The following is an 11678-nucleotide window of genomic DNA, read 5'->3' as shown; positions in this document are numbered from 1 at the left end:
AAGGCTCTCTCACTTTGGAGTTCGGAAATAACGAAGCACAAACTGTTTCCAGAGGTGGGGTTTCTAGGTACACCAATTACCTAAGCCACATGCATACATACACATCTTCACCCACGATGTCTTCGCTTTCCAACGGCCATACCAACTAAAGATTGAACTCTTTACATCTTCCTCAAAATCTCTCTCCTACCATTAATATCTCTTCTTTTTCTTTTGAATAAACTTTAAATATTTTAGATAATAATAAATAAGTAATAAATATTGTATGATTTACTTTATATATTTATCTTAACTCCCTAACTACTAGTACTATTATTTCTTAATATGATTATCAATTAATTATAGTATTAGAGCGTTAAGCCGCTATGTAAAGTACAACATTTACACTACTTAATTGTAATATTTAAATTTTAAAATTTATCATCTAAATCAAATAATTTATTAAATATACTCTACACATCGATTTGATAATAAAATTTTTTTAAAAAAAATTCAAATCAAATTCTCAACTAAAAAATATATTGTCCTAACAAATCATTTAGATAAAAGGGGTAACAATTTCTCTCTAAAATACCAAAATAGGAATGGATAATATCAGAAGAAAAAGAAAACAAAGAGAGAAAGTTACATATTGAAGTCTCCCTAATTAAAGTTACATTCCTTGAAGTAAAACAACCTAACTCACCCACCATGGAAAGAATATACACTAACTATGGCCCGTTCGAACCCGGTTCACTCAGTGTCTCCGGTTCTTCTCCTAATCTTCTCTCTTTCCCTAAATTTTTGTTTTTTAACGAGTTTTTTTTTTTAGAGTTCTTCTAAAAAACTGGACACCGCAGGGGCAGCCAAATCGGACTGGGTCACGCCCGGCGACTCCTTCTTCCGCCGCATCTCCAGCACTTTCCGGTGATGGTTGGAGTGCAGTTCGCTCGAGAAAGTCGGACTACAAGCGGGCCTATATTCGGGCAGGAGCCGACCGGACTTAAACCGGACCCCACAAGCGTTGCACAGCGTCTTCGCTCCGAGCGGACCTGTTCTCCACTGTGGTGTCTTCTGGACACCGCAATGGCTGCACCGCCTCGGTAGCTGGGCCCCAAAAGAGACTAACGCCGGCTCTCCCGGCGTCGGTTTTTTCTTCTGCCTCTTCGCTGGTGGTTTTTCCACCGAATAAACTGTCTCGACCAGTCCCGCCTTCTGGGCCGCCGTGGGGTATATGAGCCAAGTACTTGAAGGGGACGAGGAAGAGGTCGAGGAGGTTGAACTCGAGGACGACTCGGTCAGCGAAGGGGAACTAAGGGACCAAACTCGGCCTCCGGTTCTCGTGCGCTTGCTTCTAGCCTTAGCTGGAACAGGAGTCTTGAAACACGGCTTTACCAGTTCCGGTTCCGGCCCTTCGTTCTTAGGCTTTTCCGTTAAACTTCCGGCTGGGTAAGGTGTGCAAAATTCGGGAAAAGAATCCTCGACAAACAGCCATTCCAGGTTCGCTAAATCATCGGTCTGTTCAGAAGGACGATACCTTAGGTCAATAACTACCATAAAACTCCTTCAAAAAAAAAACCGTCCGTTTGTATATTAAGAGACAAGGGTTAAAAGAAAGGAAAATACCGGAACGCTGAGTTCGGAGCCAAACTCGTCTTTGGCAGAGAGAGTTATTTTGGTGTTGGAATTTTGGTGGTCCTGTTGATGGGAAACAGAGACAAAGCCCTTATCTTCTTCCTCTTGTTCCTCTTCTTCTTCTGCTGGCTCTTCCTTCACAAACCCATCTTCATTAGACAAGTCCAGGAGCTCATCCACAAAAAAATCGTCGCAACCCACGCCATTTTGCCCATTTCCAGGCGACAAATCCTGGAAAACCAACTGTGGGGTCGATTTGACCGTCATTTCCTTCCTAGAACTGGTCTTCAACGCAGCCTCCACGCATTCCATTTCCGTTTCTGCCTACAAACCACACACACACACACAGAAAATCCAAATCATTTATAAAAACCAAAAAAGAAACGACTTCATCAGAAAAAACTCAAAACTTTCTTCCAGTTTTCCATCCCAGAAACCGTACCTGAATACAAGGATACTTTAAGAAAGGAACAGAGGTGATGGTACTGGTTGCAGAGGTGGGAGGGATGGAGCAACTGAATGTATGGTGGAATTGCGAGAAAAGGGGGTGGGGAGTTCGGGAAAGCATTGAATGAGGGCTGAAAGCGTCCGTAGACCTTAGAAAAAGTGCCTTCTCTCTCTCGCTCGAAGTTTACTGCGTTTTTTTCCTCTCTACTGTGTGTAATTTATACTCGGATAATAAACGTATTTAACATGGGCGGTTTCTGCAGGCTCTGTTTCTGTACAAAATGGAAGGCCAACTCGGACCATATCCACAGCTCGCCACCAAATTTATGAATCTTCCCTTCTCATTTAAAAAAAAATAAAAAACATAAAGAGTTTTACTTTGTTGGATATGGTGTTGTCCGTCCTACCAAAAAACAATGTTAGTGACCACCTAGGAAACTGCCACCTTATCTACTTTTTTATTTTTTTCTTTGGTACTTTTCTTACGAGTGCAAGTGATTTTTGCCCGTTTCTCTTGACTAACTCAAAAATAAATTTACGTGATTTGCCTACCGCCTTGATCGCCGCTGGCTTTGGTTGTTCACCACTTTCATGATTTCCTTGATTTCCCCCGCTCACTCTTTTCCTTTTCTTTTTCTTTTTCTTTTTCTATGCGTAATTAATATTAAAAAGGCAAAGCAAAAGTTGCAGAAATAGTATCTCTATGATCTCTCTCTCTTTATCATTGGTAATTTTGGATTTACTAACTTTCTTATACACTGCAAAAATGGTAATACATTATCATATACTTTCTTTCTTCCTCTCGCTCTAGATCTCCCGCTCCCCCTGATTTCCACTCCCCACCCTTTTCATTTTCCGGCTTCTCCTCCCCCAATATTCACACCTGTTTAATTAGTAGTTATCTTGGATACATTCCTTTTATTTTTTAGTTTTTTTGTGCAATATTTCTTTGCATGCCCTTCCTTGTCTGTATTATTCCCACCACCATTGAAGACATCGTGCCATGCATCGAGCAGCTCCACCATGCCAGCTCCTCCGTCGCCACTGTTTTTTCGGCCAACAACCCATGCAAGCACTGATCTTTCTTATCTCTCTTTGTGTCAATCCTTAATATCAACCAACATTCACAACATTATACTGATTATGGATTTTAGTTTCAGCATCACATGATCAAGCTATCCTAAAGGAAATCCTTTATTGAACAATTATATATATTAGTTATATATTGTTGAAAAGTTTTTTGGATCTCTAGTATGGACCATAATGTTACAAACTCTCCTAAAGTTTAAGTGAAATTAAGATTCTTATTTTAATATTGTCTCTGTTAATTAATATATTCAAGCCCTTGAATGTTCTAACTTCTAAGGGATTGCATTTAGTCATTTTTCTCTTTTTTAGTTGTATAATATTTTCAAAAGGGGTTAAAATCTGCTTTTGGAAAAGATATATGGGTCATTATCATGTAAACATGATATCAACCATCTACTTAATTTATATATACATGTTCAACAACCCATTAAGATCAACTTTTTTACACCTAAAAAGCGTATTCTAGAATAGAACAATTTGGTTGTTTTTCGAACATTAATTTTCAAGATTCAGTATAAATCTACACTGTTAGAGATTCTTTTATCGTTGATTGTAGAAAGAAATATTCTATAGTACTTTGCATTATTAAGGAAACAGAGATTTGAAGGATTCTAACCAGCTAGCTAGCTCTATTGATCATGATTGAGGGTGAAGAAGTTTCTGTGATTGCTTTTTGGTTTGAAATCAAATCATAGGTATGCGCTACAAAAAAAACTATTTATTTGTTATCAGTCATTTCATGTAAAAATTACTATTTCTTGTTAAAATGAGTATATTTTCATCATAAATAGTCATTTTCGTCACAAATAATCCGTTACAACTACTAATTTTTCTTGTAGCGCGTCGTTGCTAGAAACTAATAAAGGAGTTTAACCCGATCACACACCAATATTGACAATGGCGGGTGACGACCACATGTTAGTGCATATGGCCGGTCATGGTTAGTATGGACATGTGTGTTGATGGTGCTACAAAAACGATATATTTATTATTCAATAACCTATATAAAAAGAGGGTAAACAAAGTTAGAGAGACGAGGAAACTGGAAATGGCGAGAAGGGAAGGGGCGAAGGTGGAAAGGAGAGTGCATGGAGAGGGATTTTGTTTCAAAGGATAAGTATCAAAAGCTAGGTATTGTTTGAACGTATTGGTGTGCCTAAAAATGTGATTGATAAATGAGCTTTTGAAACTCGATTTGTCGCAATAAGAGGTATTTGTCTCTGCCTTTTCAAGTAGCTAGGTTACTACGACCAGCACACTCACTACAAGAAAACTGTTTATTTGTGACCAGTTAATTCCAGCGAAATGACTATTTACAGTTAAAATAAATCTATTTTGATCACAAATAATCTTTTCACCACAAAACAAATGGTCACAAAAACTTATTTTTCTTGTAGTGACTACAAATGAAACTAAAGCTTCTAGAACACTCATTTCAAGAAACTCTCGCCTGAGATAGCTAAACCAACGAAGTAATGCATGATCAGTTCAATTCGTGGCATGTTCTAGTTTACTCACATTTGTATGACTCACATTTGAGAAATTCCTTCAATAGTTTGCAATGATTAGAAGAATTTATCGCTATATAGACATTGTAACTTCATTTTATATCCCATTCCAAGGCGTAAGATCAATATAATTGGCGAGGCAAAACTAAACTAAGATATCAAGATCTTTTTGAGAATATACATGATAACTTTTACTCACTTGCATGGCATGTTCATGTCGGGGAGCAGTAACCACTTAAGCCTACAAATGAAGGAATTCGATAAAAATAAATATTCAATTAGAGGACAAAGTAAACGGTTACCATTGATCATGTCAAGGATACGCCAACCCAATGCAACATATGGTACGTGCGAGACCAGCCACCATGGTGGCTACATTTGTACATGTGTAGGAGCTAGGTTCTTCACTAGGTAATAAACAATCACTGTCATTCTAATTAGAATATTACCTAAAACTGAGGAGAGAATTAGCATGCATGGTCCTTAATATTCTCTCTTTGTTATGAATTTACCATCAAATTAATAAGATCATGATCAAGTGATGCTTTTGATCTGCCTTTTCATTTCCTTTGCTTCCTATATTGTTTTAACTTTTCTTTAATTCAGACCAACCAAATTCAAGAATGTTTTCTTTCAAGAAATTTAAAAAAAAAATAAAGAAAATTATTTCGATAATATTCATGCAATCATGATGAATAAAGTTTGGAGACACGACGTGGCTTAGAAGCAAAGGGAGGTAAAAGTCATACGAATCCATGACATCGGGCCAGCTTTTGTCTCCAAGTCACCCAACTCAAATGATTCCTCTCTCCAACTCGACAAACCTTGATTATTTAGTTTTTGTAAGGCTCTATTTATGAAGAGATATGGCTCCTAATCTACTCGATCTTAATTAAAGTACCACTTTTTTCATCAAAGCATACAAACAATATCACGTGTTCTAAATAGGGTTTTTTTTTTTTTCTTTTTTCGTACTAAGGGTATCGTCCTAGATTATTTATTTTGATTTTCTTTAAAATGTATCAGATCAAGTCAAGCTTGAGATTATTTTCGAGAAAATTACTGTACAAATGAGCTTCGCCTTCATACGCGTTTATTAAGATTCGACTTGTCACTTAGAACTTTAACATTAATGACATTAAGCTCCCATTTCGATGTTAAACTGACTTGATATGAATTGAATTTTTTGTTAATAATAATGAGTTGAGATGGTGAAGTGAGTTTTATGAGACTCACTTAAAATGAATTTAGATATTTTTAAATATTAAGATGAGTTTAAATGTATTTATGAAAAATTAAAAAAGATTATGGGTCCCACGTGTAAAAAGATGTTAAGTTGAAAAAAATTATGAATCTCACATGTAAAAAAGTTTTGAATTGAATGATATTTAATAATTTAAAAATAATAAATTTAAACAAAATCTAACTAAGATAAACTCATTTAAGAATCCCAACTAAGCCTAAGTTTTAAATTGTTGTTACTGAACGCAAGATCTATTAATTACTGAGGGTTTGACTGGCACGTGAGAATGCCTCTCAAGATGTATATATAGAGTTTCTCCTCGATTAGAAGAACATGTAAGATGTATGAGTCAATGATAATAAAGGTAGATAAAAAAAAACAGGAGCAAAGGAAAGAGAAGGATAGTGGTTTGTTTTTACTCATATATTATTAGACCGGCTAGCAAAAGCATAGTGAAAGCCGGCTCTCGGGTCGTTTTCAGCCGCCCCGGCCCGTTTTTTCACGTGTGGCGTTCTTATTTGTCTGGGCTCCAGCACGTGACGTTGGTTTGACTTTGGTCCACGTCTTCACGTCTTTGAAGATATTTATTTACTTTTTATTAGAATTTTTTTCTAATATTTTGAATCAGTTGACATTTCCGCGCGTTAAGTTTTAAATTTTAGAAAGCAGACTGTTTCAAAAAAAAAAAAAAAAATAGAAAGCAGAGTTATCAACATTTAACATAGGGTAATGTTGAATATAATTTTAAATGTATACTGCTTTAAAAATAAATAAATTTTGTTATTTATAATTATTTTTATGTATTCTTTATGCATTCTACTGATATAATTTGGTAAAGTAGTTATATTCTATTAAAAAAAAAAGACACAACCAATCACATTAATAAAAACTTTTGTGGGAAATTTGCACATTTCAGAAATATATAAATTATTTTTCCTAACGAAAATGAATCACTGAAATGTTGCTGTTCTCAGGAAAAAGAAATACGAATTTACAAAGTTGCCACCAATTATTAATATATATATTTTTTGAGTTTGAATGTTAAATTGAGTTAAATTCTTTATAAATAGTAGTGAGTTGAGATGGTAAAGTAAATTTTATAGAGTCCACTTAAAATGCGTTTAAATGTGTTTGATTGTTAAGATAAGTTTAAATATATTTATGAGAATTTGAAAAAGTTTGTGAATTCCACGTGTAAAAAAGTATTGAATTGAAAAAAATTATAAGTCTCACGTGTAAAGAAATTTTGAGTTGAGATGAGTTTAATAATTTAAAAATTAAATATTTAAATATTAGACTTAATTTAAAATTAGACTGAACTAAATTAAACTCAAATGAGTTTAACAACCAATATAAAAATAATAATAATAATTCAAACAATACATATTGTATTGTCAGCACCGGCACGATTAATGCTTCATATATTTTTTGAGTTAAATATTATACAATAAGAAATAATAAATCTAGAATTATCCATCAACTAGCCCTTCATCATCATCAATAATTCGAGTTTTCTACGAATTATATCTTTTATATTAATTATAATATTTTACATATAAATATTTTATTTAATAAGATTTGTTACTCATCATCTGCACACACCACATATTATATTTTTTTTTGTCATTTTTTTAGTTTTATTCTTCTTAGTCTAGTTGAATTCTTCTACTTGTTATTCATATACTACATATTTGATAAGAAAAAATAAAAATAAGTATAACGTGTGGTGTGTAAAGATGATAAATATAATTTTTTAAAATGGAGTATGACTGTACGAGTGTACTGGTACTGGAAACGAACAAGTGTACTTACGGAGGCTTTGAGAAATTTCCAATGTATTATTGGTGGATATATATAGTTGGAGTATCAGAAATTCTCTAGGAAGCTCTCATAAGTCATAAACCAATAATGTAGAAAGACAAGGTGGGGTCCCAATAACTATTTTGGATTTATTTCTTTTTCCTTCCCTAAATGCAAAGGAAAGAAATAAAAACCATAAATGCATTAAAGCAAAAGATACCAAGTAATGATATTCACATGATTTTTTTTTTATAAAAATATTATTTATTTAAAACATGATTATATTTAAAATTGTAAAAATAGAATGAACGGATGCGTCAATTACAGTCAATCAAGTGCAAAAATGAATGTAAAAAAAAAAAAAAAAAAAATCATTGGTAATTTGGTCATTACTCATTTTTCTTAATTTAATTAAGATGATTAAGAACCACAATAGATAAAATGACATTATATTTTTAACTGTTTCAATACTATTTCTAGATCAATATTTAGAAAATACATGAAGATAGTGAGATAATTAAAATGGGATTGACAAGAACATGGAGGGAAAAAATTTCGAAAATGTCCAAATGGGGTTTATTCAAATTGTGAGATCGACAGCTCTTGGCCACTGAAAATATGGGTGGCTCTAACTTTTATTAAATAAATGTGTGTGCCTTGAATTCTCAAATCTCAATGAGTCCTTTGACAGAAGACAATGGAATGGATAATTATTGGATTATTGGATTCGGATCAATTTTCTTTATGAGAAAATTTTAAAATTGAATTCTTAACACCTTATTAAGATCATGTTTTAGAGATGATAAATAATAAGGAATTTATACTATCAAAAAATGATATTAAGCTCCCGTTTGGATAATGAGATGAAATGAGATGATTTTAATAAAAGTTAAAAGTTAAATAAAATATTATTAGAATATTATTTTTTAATATTATTATTATTTTGAGATTTGAAAAGATTGAATTGGAATTTGAAAAAATTAAATTGTTTATTGAAATTTTGCGTGAAAATTTAATAAAATTATAATAATAAGATAAGTTGAGATAATTTTTCAATCTAAACAGGACCAAAAAATATGATACTGACAACCTTTACCATTTAACTTGATTACGACTACTAAAAAAGAGATAATTAAGCGAGGAATTCAACAAAAAAACAAAGAAAAGAAAGAACAATATTAATTTTTATCATAAATCTTGTCATCCATATTCGAATAGAACGCGATATTTTCTTGAGTGGCTTCATAATTCGTCCATTTAAATGATAGTCATTTAGAATATACCAACGTATAAATGTGAGGAGAGATGACAAAATCTAGAATAACAATAACATTTCTCAAAAAGAGAAAAAGAGAAGAGCTATAAATATAAAAAGATCTTATAAAAATAAATTCACAAACTGACATGACTTAATATAATACGTTATATCTACTTTATAATAAAAATAACTTATAATTTAACGTGATTTACTTTTGTAAAATTTATTTATGCCTAAGCATTTCTCAAAAAGAAGAAATCAGGAAAGTATTCGAATCTTAGTTGTATGCTAAGCATCGTCGCTCGCCGGGGGGGGGGGGGGGGTTTGTTTTGTTTTTTCAAGTTTTCAATCCGTAGTAAGAAGCGTCGATATTCTACTTTTTGGGACTTAAAGACCGCCCACGCTCTCTACCAAAGGCCTCCCCTGTTGTCGTTCTTCTAAGCAGCAGTAGCAAAAAGTCAATTGGAGTGGTGCGTGAGTCACACAAGCGGCCCAACCAGTCGCATGAGATCCACGCGCCTCTGCACTGAGGGGTGTCTCATGCCACCATGCACGGCTTCTCCAGGGCCAGCGACTTCAGATCTCTTAGATCTGAATTTTTCATTCTTGCCTAGTGTGGCGCGTGTCTTCGACGCACCACCACTGTAGCTGGCGGTGTTCTTCCGACGATCCGGTACTTCTCCAGTTTGCTACTCTCCTATTTTTTTGCTTCCCCTAACCAAGAATCGTTGGAAAGAGGTAGTAGAAGACTCCGACAACCAGTCCAAATCAGCAAAATGCAGCATATGCCTCTTCGCTACAACATTCAGTCGCAGCTTAATCAGACCATTTTCGGTTTGTATCAAAACCGCTTCAAGCGGCGTCCCCTTGTGAGAAATGGGTGGGGGTCAATGACTTGACCCCAGATCTTTTTTTTTTTCTTTTTTCTTTTTACTGTATTGTATTTATTATTTTGGGATGAATGTTGGGGTCTCTCACTCTACTGACTACTGTATCCTATAGCCGTTATATTATCTATAATATGCTTGCTTAAAAAAAAAAATAAATAAAAAGAATCCTAACAAATTAATATGTTGGTGGGTTGATTAGTCAGCTTGATTTAACCTTTAGTCTGAAACGAATTGTGTAACACATTTTTAGATTTTCTTTCTATTTAATTCTTCTCTTATATAAAGCTTGGATAGCACACGCAATATTCCTAAGGTACTCTTGCGCGGCACGAGCTTACATTTTAAAGATGCAAACTCGAAATTAAATTGCTTGAAGCACCCAATCTCTTTAAGTTCTGCATATATGCCAAACACTCAGGATTCTTTTTTTTTTTCTTTATTTATTATTGCTGCAAATGGGGACATACATTAATTAGAGTTATAGTTGTGGGCGTCAGTGAGACCATATAATATCCATGATTAATTGCATGCCAAAGGGGGTGAGTGGTCCCAAACATGGGTAACACATTAAGCTACTTGATATGGACTGCCATGCATGAATCTGCTTTTTGTGAATTGGATGCCACTAGACTTACTATGTTTAAAGTACACACTTTCCTAAACACGACTTTAGATTCAGTTTGGATTTAGAAACACTCTCAACCCATTTTATCTCATCATTATAATTTTTATAAAGTTTTACATAAAATATAATAAACAATTCAATTTTTTTAAATCTTAAAATAATAATAATAATATTTTATTCAACTTTCATTTAAACTCAGTATCCAAACTTAACCTAAGTATTTTGCTCACATGTAGTAGAAAAGGTAACATGCGTTATTGTGTTATAATTAATATATATTACAACACAATATCTAATCCCATACCTTCTGGCTTCTGCAACTTCATCTTCGAAAGATGTCTAACTCTAAGAGTGGAAGAGAAATTTTCAACTTTTCCCAATATCCAATAGGATCTTCATGTTAAGGAATAGCCAAGACACTGTGATGTCATGCTCCACGTTTTCTCTTCTCCAACTTGATCTTTGGCAACAAATTTGAAGAAGTTTCCCTTTTATTTACATGTTTGATAGCTCATCATTTATAATACATTGATTTGTAACTTGTAAGAGAGAAAATTATTACTAATTTAATATAGTGGGCCGATAATGATTGTTGGGCATGAATTTATATGACTAGCGAGGAAAAACAAAGTCACGAAAAATTTACATGATAACGAGCGACGGAGAGGTTTGGATTCAGAGATGAATTGAGATGGATTGAGATGATTTGTGAATAATAGAATAAAAATTGAATTATTTATTATATTTAGTGTGAAAATTTAAGAAAGTTATTTTAAGATTTGAAAAAATTGAATTGTTTATTATATTTTGTATGAGAATTTGAGAAATTTGTAATGATGAGATGAGATGGATTGAGGTAAGTTTTGAATCCAAACCTCTCTTAAAGATAGAACAAAGTCATACACACCACACTGGTTCAAAATAAAGTTCAAGAAGACGTCATGCTCGATAGTTAAGCTCCATCGATCATATCCCTCCCTATAAGGATACTTAACATCCCAATAATTACTTAATTAAAAAAAGTGCTGAAATATAAAATATTACACATAATACAGTAGCATATCAATTATAGATTATCTTTATAGTTATGGGTTAACTACAGAAATCTTTTTTTTTTTTTTTTTTTTTCAAAATTCTTTATTCTTATTTGATTTTTTCTCGGTGGGTTGCTACTTGTCATTAGAGTTGAAGTCGATTTAGTTAG

General features: G+C 33.4%; 1 protein-coding gene across 1 annotated transcript; it reads right to left on the bottom strand.

Moving 5' to 3' along the window:
• Positions 1 to 491: 491 nt before the first annotated feature.
• Positions 492 to 2345, bottom strand: LOC108992062 (GATA transcription factor 5-like). Its single transcript, XM_018966512.2, has 3 exons — positions 2057 to 2345; positions 1606 to 1938; positions 492 to 1497 (listed from the first exon to the last, which is right to left on the bottom strand). Exons 1-3 carry the CDS (start codon positions 2180 to 2182, stop codon positions 808 to 810), a joined length of 1149 nt encoding a protein of 382 aa, XP_018822057.1. The 5' UTR covers positions 2183 to 2345; the 3' UTR covers positions 492 to 807.
• Between the last annotated feature and the right edge of the window lie 9333 nt (positions 2346 to 11678).

The sequence above is a fragment of the Juglans regia genome, chromosome 11 (genome assembly GCF_001411555.2).
Source record: "Juglans regia cultivar Chandler chromosome 11, Walnut 2.0, whole genome shotgun sequence".
Classification (NCBI taxonomy): Eukaryota; Viridiplantae; Streptophyta; class Magnoliopsida; order Fagales; family Juglandaceae; genus Juglans; species Juglans regia.
Note: the sequence above shows the minus strand (reverse complement) of the source record. Positions and strands in the feature narration are given on the sequence as shown.